At 42.4% G+C, this 17498-nt stretch overlaps 1 protein-coding gene across 1 annotated transcript in view; it reads right to left on the bottom strand.

Moving 5' to 3' along the window:
* The window catches only part of CPD (carboxypeptidase D), a 65400-nt gene extending 52815 nt beyond the window's left edge, over window positions 1-12585 (bottom strand). Inside the window, exons 1-2 of the mRNA XM_023653175.2 lie at window positions 10853-12585; window positions 6412-6659 (exon numbers count right to left, since the gene is read on the bottom strand). Coding sequence (XP_023508943.2) covers window positions 6412-6659; window positions 10853-11592 — 988 coding nt within the window. The 5' untranslated portion in view covers window positions 11593-12585. The remainder of the gene's footprint in view (window positions 1-6411; window positions 6660-10852) is intronic.
* Window positions 12586-17498: the final 4913 nt, after the last annotated feature.

Below are 17498 nucleotides of genomic sequence, written 5' to 3'. Positions count from 1 at the left end.
TCTTCTCCTTGACACTCTGTGCTACCATCTAACTGATGGTCAATCCTATAATTCTTGCACAATTTCATATATGTCTCATACTCTCTTTTCATTTCCACAGCATCCCTCTAGATAAAACCCTTATCTCCAAACAAGACCTCACTCCAAAATGACTGTAAAAACCTCCCTAGTCTCTGTTCTTCTAGGACTCTTTCCCTGTCAATATTTCGTATGACGATAACTCCAAAATTATTAGCACCACACTGTCCTAATTATCAAAGAATTCACACTTTAGCAGGAGACACAAGAAACTATTAACAACATAAGTGGATGAGCATTACACTGATGTTATAAACAAAAAGCTCTAGGAAAGCAAGAGAGTGACAGTTACTACATGGGAGGTTTCAGAGGAGGTTACAGCTGAACTGTAGAGAAGCACTCCAGACAGAGAAAGGCCCAATGGGTGGAGGTTCACGTTTCGGAGGAAGAACAAGTAGTTCAGTAGCAGGGGAGAGGCAGGAGAGAAGAAGAGAAATGTAGCCTTGAGTCAGACTGTGGGACCTTTAGCGTCATGCTAAGATTACACTTGATCCTATTAAAATGTGGAACAAGTAAAGATATAAGAATGCTTTAAGTTTTTGTAGGTTTGATACTTTTTTTTTTTAATTTTTAAATTTTTGCTGAGTAAGATTCACCCTGAGCTAACATCTGTGCCAATCTTCCCCTATTTTTTATATGTGGGTTGCCACCACAGCACAGCTGACTAGTGGTGCAGGTCTGTGCCTGGGATCTGAACCCAGGAAGTGGAAGCGGAGCATGCTGAACTTAACCACTACACCACAGGGCCAGCCCCCTACTTTGCTTTTAATACATAATTTTAAAACTTAATAGGTATTTATATATTATATATTTACAATATATAATATATATAATATAAATATATATTAAACATGTAACTATTTAATATGGATTAAAATTTAATATATAATTTTAAAAACAAAGTAACATGAACACTAATAGAACCAGAGACAACTTGCATAACTGTGACCAATGGTAACTTTGGTCCATCTATTCTTCAGATTAGTAAAGAGACTCTGTAGGAAAATTAGATAATGAGGACAGTATTCTGTACCTGTTCCTCACGTCAGACTGGATTATCTATGCTATTTAAATCCACTATGTCCTTACTAACATTTTTGTCTTCATGATCTAACAATTTCTGAGAGAGGCATGTTGAAAACTTCTCACTATATTTATGGATTTGTCTATTTTTTAACATCAGATACTGTATTTTTTTCAGTTCTACACTGTCCATTTGATTCTTTTTTTGTTTTAAATAGATTCCAATTTTCTGGTGTGATATGGATTAATCTATAATGCCCTGTTAATGACACAGAAAATGCTCCTCAAGAATAAGCCTTTCAGGCCATTTTTGGACCAAATCTAACCTTTTATGCTGTCCAAAACAGTTTGGTAATTATTTTCGCCATGCTATTCCCTTTCTGTCAGCAATCTACTTCAAGCCAAATATACCTCAATATTTAGAGCACATTAGTGCTGCTCAGTCAGACCTCCACTTTATGCAGAGAATGGTTGCTCACATGATTAGAGTTTCTATTCACAGAAAAACTAAATGAGTTATATTTTATGCTACTGTTCACATTTCATAACTCTCTGCCCATAGTAAAAAAGGAGAGGGAAGAAAGTTTGATAAATCCACAGAATATTTTCTTCTTCTTTCAGAAAGAAAAAAATTCATAATTACCAGTTTGAAAACACTCAGCTCCAAGTCAGTGGCAGTTTAAAAGCCTTAGGGCAGGGGGCCCGCCCGGTGGCACAGGGGTTAAGTCGCCATGTTTCACCTCGGCAGCCCGGGGCTCACTAGTTCGGATCCCGGGTGCGGACATGGCACCGCTTGGCAAGCCATGCTGTGGTAGGCGTCCCACATATAAAGTAGAGGAAGATGGGCATGGATGTTAGCTCAGGGCCAGTCTTCCTCAGCAAAAAGAGGAGGATTGGCAGCAATTAGCTCAGGGCTAATCTTCTCAAAAAAAAAGGACAAAATAAAAAGCCTAATAGTAAGTCATCACGTGCAACTTATAAACCAATTCTACCATAGAGTGACCAAACAGTGCTATTTTAAACCGCAGGTCATGACCCATTAGTGGGTTCAGACAAGCTTTTTCGTTTAATGAAACTGTAGAGACTAGAAAAAACAATACCAGAATACATGAGAAAGTTAAGTATTATTTCATGAAACTGGTTCAGTTTTATGTACGCACATATATGAAATGTACATAAATGACAGAAAGGTATTTTATACAGTAGGTTACAAGAAAAAAAAGTTTGAAAAATACTGATCTAGGCTCTACCAATAAGCTTATTTTCTCAGAGCAGGAGAAAAATTAAGAGGAATATTTTTATAAATTTTTCTAAGATTATCTACTTAAAGATCATCTAAGATTTTAAATAACTATGTACTCATTTTTTAGACGCCAAGAATTCATTTATTCAAAAATTCAAAGACGACTTATTTTTTACCCTTTATATATCAGGCATGGTTCTATATGCTGGAAATAGGAAAATGAATAAAACAAAGTCCTGCTCTCACAAAGCTTGAATTCTGGCAAAGACAGTAGCCATGCTGCCAGGTGCTAGGCCAAGTGCTTTACACGCATTCTCACCTGGGCCTCACCATCCTATGAGGTAAATAGTACTCACCTTCATTTTATAAATGCGCAAGCTGAGGCTTAGAGAAATTAATTTGTCCAAGATATCTCTCTCATTCTCTCTCTCTCTCATACACACACACACAGCCAATCATTGCAGAGCAGGGATTCAAACCCAAGGCAGCAGGATCCCAAAGCTCTGCTGTTAGCCACTATGCTACACTGCCTTCCAGAATCCTTCTATCTGCAGGAAAATCAAATATAAGTGTTCTGCCCAAGAAAACTCCTAAAAGTTACAGGAAATTGTGACCTTTGATCGCGAAATTTCGATTACAGGTGGTCTGGGGTTACCCGACCTTTTTAAAATTTTATAAGTTGAAGGAGGACAAATCTTGAAAGTTGACCTAAAACTACAATTCAGTTTAATTAAATCTGCTTTGGAATAAACATACTAAACCTCAGATGATTTTTATAATGCCTTTAAAACTGTAAGGAAGGAAAAAAGAAAGAATGATAGACAAAAGGTATACAAATCAGCATATTGTGGTTAAAAAAAATTAGAAAGCCTGCTCCATGAATAAGTTCAACTTAGGCTCTCACAATAACAAGGCTTTAGCAGAGGAGCACGACTATGCACAGGCCTTATTAGGACAGCCACTCCCCAGATGGATCCTGCAGGTTTGAAAGACATGTTGAGAGAAGCAAGGCCCAACCACACACGCAGCTAGACATGCTGAGTCAACTCTGGCAATGGAGGTGAAGGTGGTGGGGGCCAGATCACCCTACATCCCATACTTTTAATACACTGTTTGATCTTGAGAACAGAAATTGGTTCAGTTTTGCTCCCACTGTAACCCCAACACCTAATACAATGTATAGGACATGGCAGGTGCTCAGTAAATATTTGCTTAGTGAACAAGTGATAGGGCACAAGTTACTTCCTCTCTCAAGCTTCACTTTCCTATAAAGCAAAAGGGTTGGACTAGATCACTTTCAGCTCTAAAAGCCTCTACTTCTTTGAGCTAGAATTTCTAAATACATGACCTAAGTCATCAGTAAAATTACTCCAGGACATCCGGGTCTGACTATACGCCTAGTCACAAGGTTTCACAACGTCTTACTTACTGCGGTCTCACGTAAGCTAAACAATGAATTTATTTGCCCCGTTGAAACTACTGAAACTGCTCTGTATTGTTGAGGTAGGAAGAGATATAAGCTAGCTAATGTAGAAATAACATGAAATAATGTCTGACCATTCAGCTAAAGCAGGAGAGTAGGTGACACTCATAAAAACAATAACAGCAGCAAAATTTAGCTTCCTCAGATGTTTGACGAATCAGAAAAATCTGTTACCCGGTTTAACCAAATAATCTTATAGTAATGTGAAGGCAGCACACTTATTTTTAAAAGAGTATTAACACAGATTTACCTTCCTTAATTGTCAATTAGAAATTACTTTCTAACATTTTACAACTTTTTCCAAGAAGGAAAAATAAATTATTTTTTAACCCATTATTTTAAATAATAATAATGAAATAATAATGAAAGCAAATAATGAAGCAAGCTGACTTCATAACAAAACCACTAGTTTATGAAGTCAGGTTTTATTAAATATATTTGCTGAAGGTTGAAATGGAATTAAATATTATATGTCCCTTATCTATAAAAAAATGTAAATGGTTTTCAAATCATCTCTAATTGAAATACCCAGAAGGTTTAGCTTCTAAATATTTCAAACCTCTATGTTGATGCTTGTTACATATGAGAAACACTGGTAGAAACTATAGGGGAATTAGAAAATAGTAGAAAGACTTGAGTCCTCAAACTTAGGACCCAAATTGAGTAAATGTGGCTTAACATATAAAGTCTGAGAGTAATTCAGAGGTTTAAATGAAGGCAGATTAAGAGAAATGTCACAAGACACTTTATAATGTGACTGTCTGACAATAAAAAGGTAAGGAAGACCCAAGGCATTTCGCCATGGGCAGATACTAAAAAGAGAAAAAGTTTATACTGGTATTGGGTTGACTTGTTCCTTCTGCTTACTCTTAATTGAATAATCTAAGCCTGTGTATAAAAACAAAAATGTTATTATGCAAAGGATACCAAAAGTTTAAAAAGAACAATAGCTGTTTCTATAACATTTAAAAGAAAAGGTGAACAATTCAAGCTTACTTTAACAATTCTTTTAAAATAGCATTCCATGAGAAATTGGAATCCTTATATATTGCTGTGGGAAGGTAAAATGGTGCAGCCACTGTAGTAAACAATTTGGCACTTCCTCAAAAGCTGAAGAGAATTAACATATGACCCAGCAATTCTACTCCTGAGTATATACTCAAAAGATCGGAAAACAAGGACTCGAACAGATACTTCTACACCAACATTCATAGAAGCATTATTCACAGTAGCCCAAAGTTAGAAACAACCCAGCGCTTATCCACAGATGAATGGATAAGCAAAATGTAGTACACACATACAACCGAATACTTCTCAGCCAGAAAAAGGAATGAAGTTCTGATACATGCTACAAAATGAATGAACTCTCAAAACATTACGCTAAGGAAAATGAGCCAGACGCAGAAGGACGAATATTGTATGACTCCAGTTATATGAAATTCTAGAATAGGCAAATTCACACAGAAAGTAGATTAGAAGTTACTAGTGACTGGGAGCGGTAGGAAGAAGGGAATGGGAAATTACCGCTTAATGGATACAAAGTTACTGTTTAGGGTGATGAAAAAGTTTCATAACTAGATAACAGTTACAGAGTTGTACAACATTGTGAATGTAATTAATGCCATTTAATTCTACACTTAAAAATGGTTAAAATGGCAAATTTTATGATTGACTGATATATATATGCATTTATATACATATATATACACACATTACCACAACTAAAAAAAAAATAGGATTCCATATCACTCCACAGATTAAAATACGAAAGGAAAATTTGCCTTTATATAAAATGGAGAGACCTGGTGGTCATCACATTAACAAAGCTGTCCAAATTGGCTACTTGCAGCCTGACTTTATATGCCTCCTGAGATGATGTGATCTATACAATGGTCTGGCTGGAAAATGTGACCTGAATCTTATCACGAAGAAAGTGACAAATCTAGAATATGGGATGTTCTGTGGGACAACCAGTCTGCACTCTTCAAAAGATTCATCATCATTAAGAAAAGAGAGTGTTGATATAACTGTTCTAGACTGGAGAAATTTAAAAAACCCAAAAGCCAAATGCAATTCTTGAAACTTGATTGGATCTGACCTGGAGGAAAAGGAGCTATAAAGGATATTTTTGGGATAACAGAGGAAGTTTGAGTTATGGACAGCATGTGGGATGATAGTATTGAATTATTGTTGATTTCTCAGTTACAGTAATGGTATACGGTTATGCAGGAGAACGTCCCTGTACTTGGAAATACGTGCTGAGGTACTTACAGGGGAAGCATCACGAAACATGCAACCTACTTTCGGATGGTTTGGCAAAAGAAAATACGTGTGTGGGTGTGTCTGTGTGACAGAGAGAGAGGTGGAATATGTGTGGTAAGATAACAGTTGGTGAGAAGGATATATAGGTGTTCATGTAGTTTTCTTTCAATTTTACTGTGAGTTTGAAAATTTCAAAATAAAAAAAAAAAGAGTATTTTAAAAAATTAGAACTCCTCAAAGTTTCCTCTTTTCGACTCAGAGAATACTTAAGAAAGTTAAATGAACAAGGGGGAAAATATGGCAAATTCAGTGCTTTACATACCTTCCACGTCATACCAATGTGCGCCATTCGTGATCCCGTCTTTGAAAGTCTCGTCTTCATCTCCGGGACAATGAGGTGTACCAGTTTTCATTATGGGGTGGTTTGAAGCATAGGCTTTTGCCAAGTATTTAAATACTTCATCATCTGAGGTTTTGCTATAGACTCCAGTGGCCTCATGTTCTGGAGAATCATCAAAAGGATAGCTTGCTACCACCGAGCCACCATGCAAGTTTCCAGAAAGCACAAACCTTTGAAAACACAACCAAATCATACAGCACTAAAAAAAGGCATAGAAAACACCATGTATTTAAAAATTCTACATCTTTCATAAAGGAACTCAGATACCTCTCTTGAGACCTAGAAGACAACTCTATCAGCTGTTATAAGCAGATCAAAACAACAAAAAAAGAAAACGGAAAGAAAGCATTATCAATTTAACAAATTTCAAACCGTTTTGGGGGTTTTTTTGAGGAAGATTAGCCCTGAGCTAACTACTGCCAATCCTCCTCTTTTTGCTGAGGAAGACTGGCCCTGAGTTAACCTCCGTGCCCATCTTCCTCTACTTTATATGTGGGATGCCTACCACAGGATGGCTTACCAAGCAGTGCCATGTCCCCATCCAGCATCCGAACCAGCAAACCCTGGGCCGCCGAAGCGGAATGTGAGCACTTAACCACCGTGCCACCGGGCTGGCCCTCAAACCATTTTTACAATTCAAGTTAACCTCAAATAACTTTAAAAATTTTTCCCATCATTGAAAAAGTAGCTGATTAACACAGTGTAAATTAATGTTTCAAGAGACATCTTATTCAGGAAATTCCAAAGTCATGTATTATTAGGTTGAACAATATGAACTTGCCAATATTCAACCATTTTTTACTTACAAAAATGACAATTTCATATAGTTCAATGTAATACTTGTATTTCATAATGTGTTAATTTCGTAAAAAGTATGGCTTGTATACTGGGGCTGGCCCCGTGGCCGAGTGGTTAAGTTCGCACGCTCCACTGCAGGTGGCCCAGTGTTTCGTTGGTTCGAATCCTGGGCACAGACATGGCACTGCTCATCAAACCACGCTGAGGCAGCGTCCCGCATGCCACAACTAGAAGGACCCACAACGAAGAATATACAACTATGTACCGGGGGGCTTTGGGGAGAAAAAGGAAAAATAAAATCTTAAAAAAAAAAAGTATGGCTTGTATAAATAAATCTTTGTCGAATACATGAGTTATGTTAATAATTTTCATGGTTTTTATATTACTGTCCAAAGAGAATTTTTAAGATAGGAAGTCTAATTTAAAACGGGATGTGTTTTGCCTTGCTCCAGTTTCACAATATGTTAAATTCACATTTTCAAGAAAGAAGCCACAGTTGAGAAGATTCAAGGTGGGGAAAAAACCTGATACAGTGAGCTGCTTTCAGAGAAAAACAATACAGCACATAAAAGACTAGTCTTCCATTGCATCACTGTAAAAGCAGCTGTCTTTCTAGGCTCAAGATTCCTGATTGGGCCATTAAAAAATAAACTAACAAGGAGACAAGGCTGCTCCTATCAAAGAAACATTTTTATTGTTTTGTTTCTACTTCTAAGTGGACTCATTTACAATTTGGTCAAATTTACAGATACAGAGATGCTGAATAATGCCTTTTATGGTGAAAGCTAAAGGCAAAAACATGCTGAAGTCCTATTTATCCATCTTTCCCTCATGTAACAGTTCAAATCATTACTACGAGTAGAGATTAAACACTTTTCTCTTTGCACTCTAAACTGGATTTTCTTGCTTTTGCCTTTTTGTGGTTGAAATGAACTGTCCTACAGAAATTCTAATGGGGGCTGATATATAACGTTTCTTTCTACATGCTTGAAAGAAAACTAAGCCTATGGTATGTCTAATTTGAGAGGTTATTTTAAGTATGATCAGTACCATCCCAGAGGAGATCAATCAATGAAAATTACTTGTAACACAGAATCTGTTTATCAAAAGATAGAATTTAGCCAATAGAGATGGGGATTAAATACTAGAATAGACTATGAAAAAAGAGACTAGTTTAAAACTAATAATTATAATTAGCACTCTTCCAAACACCGGAGAAGAATGCCGTCTGGGGTAGTGGCAATAGCGCAGGCTTTGGAGCCACGCAAATACGGGTAAGGACATTTGGTCTCCCAGACCTGTCGCTTACTAGTAACATGATTGTGAGAAGTTACTGCCTCTCAATTCACTGAACTCCAGTTTCTCAGTCATCTGTAAAATGGGGATTAATTCTACCTGCTTCCCAGGGTTGTTATGAGAATACATGTGAAACATCTCCAGCACGAGTGCGTTAATTTTTTAAGACTGAGGATGGATGGACGTACTTCCCATCCTATGTGGTCACCGACTTTCCTTTCTGATTAGAGATGTTTGAAAAGTGGTTGGGTATGATTAGGGTAGCCCATAGCCACAGAACAAACGAATTTCTATGTAATACCAACTGACACAGATGAGCTTTTAGAATCCTCGCGAGCTCCTATCCTTGAACTAACCGGCCCAGACCATAACTTATAATCATTAAATACTGGTGATATAAAAGAGTTAACTGGATATAGAAGAGAGAGTGAAGTTTTGGCTCTGTATATAAAGTTTAAAGCTTTCACTATAGCCTCAAGGTGACTTGCACCAAGGCAAAGCTCATTTTCATTTTTGGTTGCAGCAGAACTAATACTGAAGAGAAAAATTTGGTGGCAGAATTTACACCCCTGCAAGGGTCATGACAGGGCATTTCAAACAAGTCCTTTAAGCAATGCAAACAGTGTATTCGATTCATCATCTCAGAAGAGCCCTGCCATCACAGCCTCTGACGAGGAGATGTACATTAAAGTCATATTTCTTATGCAGACGTTCAAAGGTCATGACATGGTTATCTTTCTTTACAGAAAAAAATCTTCCCAGACATGTGAAATTAAACATCTCTAAGAGATCTCAAAAGGAGAAGTAAAGCGAAAGACGGAAGATAAAAAGAATCTAGAACTGTCTGTCATAATGCCCACAAATTTTCTAGGTCTGCCTTATATACTGAAATCTTGTAGAAGGGAGGATTTCAAGTCCCACAGAGAAACTTCTTCGTTCATTACTACTTTTATCTTATCTGTTACTCAGAAATCTTCAAATCAAAATGGAAAGATTAACTATTGCCTCACACGCCTTATGAAGACACAAAAATGGGGATATGCTGGCAAAGCTGATGCTTGAAAAAGGGAAGAGGTGCATGCTCACTGCAGACATTATTCCATCGGGAATAAGTTCCTTCTTCGTTTACTCCTCTCCCCATCCTTTTTACTGAAAATCCTACCCATGTCTCAAGACTTAGTTCAAGTTCTACCTTTTAGACAGAGATAATCCCTATTACAGCAGCCCATACACACTTTGCCAGTGGGAACAATTCCTGTAAAGTTTAACTCAGTACATAAACACACCTCATATATATTTATAATATTCTCTTGTCATACACCCATTTCTTGAGGTCCTCATGCTTCTACTTTTTAATCTTTTAAATCCCACAGGGTGCTTAATAACCCTTAAGGTGTGTATTAAGTGTAACAATCATCCATTCAGCCCTGGCCCACTAATAAAGTGCATGAACGGCATCAGAAACCCTTCAGAGTCTCTCAAACGAAGCAGCTCACAGATGAAAGTTCCAGATCTATGCAAGTTCTCCAGCCATATCCACAAGCTCCCTAGCTGAGTCAGAGGTTAAGACTGGAAGAGAACCGGTTTCTGTCCAATAACCAAGAGGAAGACCCTGGGGGTGTCATCTATCATTTCTGGGCTCCAGTCTCGCTCCATGGCTGTTAGGAGCGCTGACTAAGAATCAGATTGCCTGATTCTAAATACCAGCGATACTCGCACTATGTAAATTATTTAACCAATCTGACCCTCAACTTTCCCATATGCAAAACAAGGATGTTAACGGCGTCTATGTCATCAGGCTGTGGCCAACATCAAGTGAAATGATGCAGTCCACGGAAAGGGCTGGGTACAGTGCCTACAGGAATAAGATAACAGCAATATTGACAGCTGATCTATAAAACGAGTGAGCTCACCCAGATTATCCTTAGGGTTTCTTCCACCGCTCTATCCTACGACCCTGTGATTATAGGAACCTGAATGCCAGAAAGGACTCTCCCCTCCAGCCAAACAGCTCTGTTTGCATCCGTTGAACAAATGACAGCCTCTAGGCAGCGCTTCTCGGACAATTAGCGGGACGGAGGCTGAGCGGCCTGGGCCCTGTCCCCGTGACGGGGGGTCACCCTCTCCTCTCACTGCCCTCGCTCCTTAGGCCTGCAAGCACTGTCTGAGCGCCGAGCGAGTGCCAGGCCCAGCCCCTGGCCCCGGAGGCTCACGTGGATGGGGAGGGGAGAGAAGGGAACGGGAAGGGGGGGGGGGGGGCGACACTCACTTGTTCCTGCGGATCCAGTCGATGAGGGCGCGCACCTCGGGCACGTCGTCCAGGGCCGGGGGCTCGCCGGTGCTGAACTGGTCCGGGAAGCTGCGGTTGAGATCGCGGCCCCGGCTGTTGTCGCGGCCGCTGGCGCCAGGAGGGCCACCGTCGCCGAGGCCGCAGTCGCCCTCGCGGGCGCGCTCGAAGCCATCGGGGTTGAGGCTCGGCAGCACGTACACGTCGGTGGTGTTGAGCAGGCGGACCAGGCGCGGGTCCCCGCGGCGGTAGCCGGCCGCCAGCTCGCGGGCCAGGTAGACGAGCACCTGGCGCGACACGGTCTCGTCGCCGTGCATGTTGCCCACCAGCTTCACCTGCGGCCGGCCGGGCAGCAGCGGCCCCGCCGCGTCGGGCCCCTCGTCGCCGTCAGGGGGCGGCGGCCCCAGGCCGGCCGTGAGGCGCAGCACCCACAGCGGCCGGCCCTCCACCGAGCGGCCGATGCTGAAGAGGCGCGCCAGGCCCGGGGGCCCCGCGGCCGCCGCCTCCCTCAGCGCCGAGCCCAGCTCCTCTTCGTGGTAGTAGCGGTCGAACCGGCCCTCGTCCGCCTCGGCGCCCGAGCTCGTCGTCGTCGTCGTCGCCTCCGCCTTCTTGATGTGCGCCGCCCGGGCCGGGCTCCGCAGCCGCAGCAGCAGCAGCATGCACAGCAGCAGCGGGAGGCGCCCGGGCCGCCAGGGCGGCCGCGCGTCCCAGCCGCTCGCCATCTTCCAGCAGCGCCGCTAACCCCGGCTCCGCTCCCGCGGCTCCGCGCTCCGGGCGGCCGGAGCCCGCCGGATCCGCTCCGCGCCTAGCAACCCCATCCCGCCCTCCGGCCTCAGCCAATCGCGGGCGGGCCTGCTGCGGCGTCACGCTGGGGGCGGGGCCTCCTTAAAGCAGCCGATTCCCCCCGGGCGTGCCTTCCTCCGGTCCCGGATGAATTTGGTCACTCTCTTCCTTCTCTCGGGTTCCTCTTGCTCTTTGCCTCCTCCCCGTTTCCTCTTCTGCGTTTGCTCCGCTTCTCCTCTACTCGCTCAGTCTCTCCTTTATGGTTTACCCCTTAAATGCTCACCCCTTTTTCTCTGAGTACTCTTGCTAGCTCCCTTCCCATCTTTGTTGTAGCTTTCCCAGCTGCGCTTTAACGCTTAGAACCGAGAAGCGGAAGAATCAAAAGGTTCGAAAGAATCAAAGGACTCGAAACAAATCAGAAGGTTCTAAAGAATCTACCTTGGAAGAGCCAAAGGACGCGTTAGCCCTTTCCACTGGTGACGTCCTGCCTTGGCTCGAGCCCAGCGCCCCGCAAGCGGTTGAAGAGAATGGGACCCTTGGAGTGACAGAAGGCTCACTACCTCACAAGGCAGTCCATTCTAGTTTCTAGTTTTTGTGTTGAAAGAATGTGTCTCCCTTATGTTTAGCGGAAACCTGCTATGTAGTAGGCTCCCTTTGTGTTAATGTATTTATTTCTTTGGCGTCATCCCAGCTTATCTCATTGCCATTATAGTTCGTGTGTGTGCTTCTCTCTGCCCTCTGTAGGCAGACTTCATTTCATAGTTCACTTGCCCACCTCTGACACCTTTTCTGAGCGACTTATTTGTTTAACTGTGGCCTTAGAATGACATTTTAAAAGCAGAGCTGTGACATTTCTCGAAACACTTGGTCGGTGAGTATAATTCCTGAACTCCTGAATGTTCTGTGAAAGCTGGCAAATACAATATTTTGCTGTTTAGAGAAGAGGCCTTTTAAACTCGTCTTTAAAAAGTAGGTTTTAGTCACTTTAGCTTGAAGAAACACAAAAACCTCACAATCCCTTTATCAAAGTGTGAAATTCTACCTCTCTAAAAACATAATTGCAGTAATTGTTGTATTTCCTTCTTTCAGAGCCAGGCGTTTCAAGGTCCCTTCCTTGAATAGTGACTGAACCCTAATAGGACTAGTAAAGAGTTCATTCATTCATTTATCAAATATTTATTGAGCAGCTACTGTATGTCAGATCAAGGTGCTGGCAAGCAATTCATTCTGCTCCCTTAGGGATTGGATCAGTTTGTGATGTGTGGCAATAGAGATATGGGGGCCCAGGTGACGGAAACTTCATTCAACCTGAGGAGGAGGTAGGGAGGAGGAGCAAGCACAGAAGGCTGCAAGACTTGAGAACAAATACTGCACGTTCTGGAAACTGCATGCAGATCAGGATTACTGATGTGAAGGAGCTCACAGGTGTGGAGGTGACCTGAGAGGACTCAAGCCAGAGAAGCAGGACCAGAACCCAAAGAGCCTCACAAGCAGGCTCGGAGGAGCGCTTGAGCGGAAAGACCATGGGAAACCACTGATGGATTTTAAGGTCGTCTAGAAAAATCCTTCTGACAGTAACACAGAGAATGAAGTGGAAGCCTAAGACTCTAGACCAAGAAACGCGTAAGGAAGATGTAATCCAAGAAGACGTGATGAGGCTCTGAACCCTCAGGCCAGTGCCAGTGGAGGTGGAGAAAAGGAAATGGGTACAAAAGACCTTTAGGAGGGAAAGTGGACAGGATCTGGTGACAGAGAGAGAGGATTGTCGGCTGACTCCAAGTTACAGCCTAAGCAACTTGCAGGTGTTCGCTGAGGTATACAACAGAAGAAAGGGCAGGCTTAGGTGAAGATGATGAGTTTAGCACAGTCACTCTGGTCCTGTGAACACTTTTTCTCCTCCATGCCCCATTCAATTCAGTCTGCATCATACACAGCAGCTGCAACTCTTCAGAAACAAAGCCCCAACTCTGCACAGAGACCACTCCGTCCCGGGAGTGCTTAATCATTACACTATGCACTTTTACAATAATCCAAATCAAAGAAGCCCCAGGGGACGTGTTAACCTCTAATCAAATACTTCCTTTGCTACCATTTTCACTCTCCTCTGAAACCTCTTCCTGCCACCTCTCTCCTGCAGCCTCCCTGGTGAGGTAGGCTTGCATTGTAAACAAACAAGCAGGAGGACAATAAAATAATGTGGTGTAACTTGAGCTAGCGCCCTCCTAGGGAGCCCCAGACCTCCCACGGAGCGTTTGCAGTCTCTTTCAGGTCTGGAGCCTCCATCCTTAGCGGATACGCTGTGTCACTTGCTGGAAGTGAAACCCAAAGCTCCTGACCCCATCACTGCTCACTACAGGGGAAACCTCCAGCTAACCACCTCCAGCTGTCCCAGAGAAGTCTTGAACCTTGTGACAGGTGTCCCTTTCCTCCTCTCCCCAAAGAAAGTGTTGGCCTCACCAGTGAAGGAACTGGGAAAAGCTTGAAAGTAAAAAGGCTTCCTGCTCACAGAAGCACAATAGTAATGACCTGGCTTTTCAAAAACAGGACAGAGCTGTTGGATGGCCTGCCTGACTTCGGTAACCACTTTCTTTAAAAGACTGATAGGTAATTGAAAGTACAGGATAGATCATGAACTTGTTTGTAAACGTCGCAGTGTCTGGCACAAACACCCACAGACTTTCACATTCAGTTTGACAAACGTTTATGGAGCACCCACTCTAGTGAAAAGTCTGCCTTGCTGGGTGCAGGCAAATTGGACAATGAACGAAGGATTCTCCTCTCCCGGGAGGCCAGAGTGTAGAGAGGGATAGAATATAGACAGGACAGGATGTGTCCACAGGGCCAGAGCTATGTAATGGGCACTGTGGTTAACGCTTTCCGTTGGTTGATGCATTTAATCCTCAAAACAGTCCTGAGGGGGCCGGCCTTGTGACCGAGTGGTTAAGTTCGTGTGCTCTGCTGCAGCAGCCCAGGATTTCGTTGGTTCGGATCCTGGGCACGGACATGGCACTGCTCGTCAGGCCATGCTGAGGTGGTGTCCCACATGCAACAACTAGAAGGACCCATAACTAAAATATACAGCTATGTACTGGGGGGATTTGGGGGGGAAAAGCAGAAAAAAAAACACAGAGATCCTCAGAATAGTTAACAAAAATAAAAAGCACAATTAAAAAAAAAAACCAATCCGGAGGTAGGTACTATTATCATTCCCATTTCAAAGACAAAGAGACTGAGTCACAAGTTCTCACAGCTGGTGAGCCACAGATCCAGGATCAAACCCAGGGAGTCTGGATTCAGAGTCTGTGTCTTTAACCTCTATAATAAAACTGCTTCTATGTAGTGAAATAAAAAACAAAAACCCCCTGCGGTTTGGACCCAGAGGAAAAAGCAATCAACTGGAATGAGGAGTCAGATAAACTTCACCAATAATGTTAGATCATGAGCTTTGGCATCAGAACTGAGTTCAAATCCTAGATCAACCATTTTCTAGCTGTTTTAACTTGGGGATGTCGTTTCATTTTTTTGAGAATTATATGAGATAATACACATAATATTTAATGTAATACTTGGCATATAATAAGCTTTCAGAAATCATTATTTTGTGTTTAATAATGAGAAGAATTCTCAAACAGGAAAAAAAAAAGGAGAACAGAGCTCTCCAGGCAGAGGGACCAACAGGGATAGATGGACAGAGGCATGTAGTGAATGGTGGCTGGGATATAAGATGTGTTGGGAGGAGCAGCAGGAGCAACAGCTATGAAGGTAGGATGGTGCCAGATGATGAACGGCCTTGAATACCATGCTAGGGGGGTTGCTTTATTCCACAGCAAATGGAAAACTTACAGAGCTGTTTATGAGGGGAGTGGTGAGGACCACATCTATGTTTCAGCAAGAGAATTCCAAGGGCTGTGTGGGGTAGACTAAAAAGCAGTTAACATGCAGACAAAAGCTGATTCTGGCAAGATTAGCAAGCACAGAAAGGAGAAGATAAATTAGGAAGATGTTTGGGTTATTGGGTTGACGAGAGTTTGCAATTGCTTGGGTAAGGGGGGAGAAAAGGAAGTAAAAGATGATTTCACAAGATAGTGAGGATGACCAGGTAGATGGCCTTGCCATTATCCAAGACAACGAAGACAGGAGAAAATCTCTTTGAGATGAGGACTAAATTGAATTGACCTTTGGATTTAGCAATGCAGAGGTTACTGATGCCCTTTATAAGAGCAGTTGTGGTCAAACTGTGCAGGGAAAACCTGGACGGAGTGGATTCAAGAGAGACTAGAAGATGATGAAGTAGAGTTGGTGAAATAGTTCTTTTGAGGAGTCCTGCTATAAGAGGAGTCGAAAAATGGGACAAAACTGGAGGGGATATAAGACCAAGAGTTTTTTGGGTTTTTTTTTTTTTTTAGATGGGAGAAATTACAGGTTGTTTGTATACTGATAGGAATGATGTAGTAAAGAGGGGAAATTTGATGATGCATTAGAGAGATGGGGAGCATTCCTGGAGCCATGCCTTTGAACATGAGTTGTGGAGAAAGGATGGGATCTAATACACCAGTGGAAGGATTGTCCTTAGGGAGGAGCACAGACACTTCATCTGTAGTCATAGATGGAAAGGCAGACTATATGGGCATAGGTACAATCCAGTGAGTAGGTGAGGTGTTGGGAGCTGGTGGATGTTCTCTGCTGATTGCCTCTATTTTCTTAATGAAATGGGAAGTAAGGCCATCAGCTGAGAGTAAGGATGTTGTGGTAGGTGTTGGAGGTTTGAGGAAAGAGAGAAAGGTGTGAAATAATCATCTCAAAGAGTGGGGGAGAGATATGGGCCCCATGGCTGAGTGGTTAAGTTCACACGCTGCGCTTCATCGGCCCAGGGTTTCATGGGTTCGGATCCTGGGCTCAGACATGATACCACTCATCAGGCCATGCTGAGGCAGCATCCCACATGCCACAACTAGAAGGACCCACAACTAAAAATATACAGCTATGTACTGGGAGGCTTTGGGGAGAAAAAGAAAAAAATAAAATCTCTAAGAGTGGGAGAGAGAAATGAAGAGTAACAACAGGTTTCAGCCATTGACACTTAGTAGGGACCAGCTGTTTTCTAACATATCCTCTAGACCTGAAAGCTAATAAGACATGGAACAGAAGGGTTTTTTGTTTGTTTGTTTGTTTTGTTTGTTTGATGAGGAAGCTGTCTGGTAGTGTGAAACGTGTGGTTAGAGTCCAAAGAATTGGCTTCTGAAAAGCCAGCCTTAAGGGCATGGGAGGTCCCTGAGAAGGTGAAAATAGACGAGAGAGAGGAAGGACTGCATTACGGTTAAAAGTTCCATTTCAGTTTTGCTCCATGCCCCTGTCCTCCTAGTGTTAACTCCCCCAGACAAGTGACCACTTGCTTTGCATCACCTCTGCAAGAGAAAGTCAAATCCTAGCAACTTGCAGCCCAAGAAACACTAGTAAGAGATTAAGTCATTTCAGAACCCCAAAGCAACCATCTGAAAGAAAATTTGGGATTTGAAAGATAAACATCGTGTCAATCACAGTCTGCATAATAATACCACCTTATATTTACATGTGCTCTCTTGTATGTTATCTTATTCAATGCTCACAACAATTCTGAGGGGTAGCAGGGCATTCTAGAAAGCTTCTAGTTTTAAGCTGCCACAAACCAGCTCAGGCACACAGCAGAGCTCAACTCCAGCCCTATCTGCAAAATCTATCCAGAGCTCCTGCCATCACACCCCAGGGTTCATTGCCCTTAGCTGAGTCTGAGTTATACGCACATCGTGTGCACATCTAAATGACAATGAGAAAGAGTGAGAGAAAGAAATAAGCAACCAAACCTAAA

This window comes from Equus caballus, chromosome 11 (genome assembly GCF_041296265.1).
Source record: "Equus caballus isolate H_3958 breed thoroughbred chromosome 11, TB-T2T, whole genome shotgun sequence".
In the NCBI taxonomy this organism is placed as follows: Eukaryota; Metazoa; Chordata; class Mammalia; order Perissodactyla; family Equidae; genus Equus; species Equus caballus.
The sequence above is the reverse complement of the archived record's forward strand: the minus strand, read 5'-3'. Positions and strand labels throughout refer to the sequence as shown.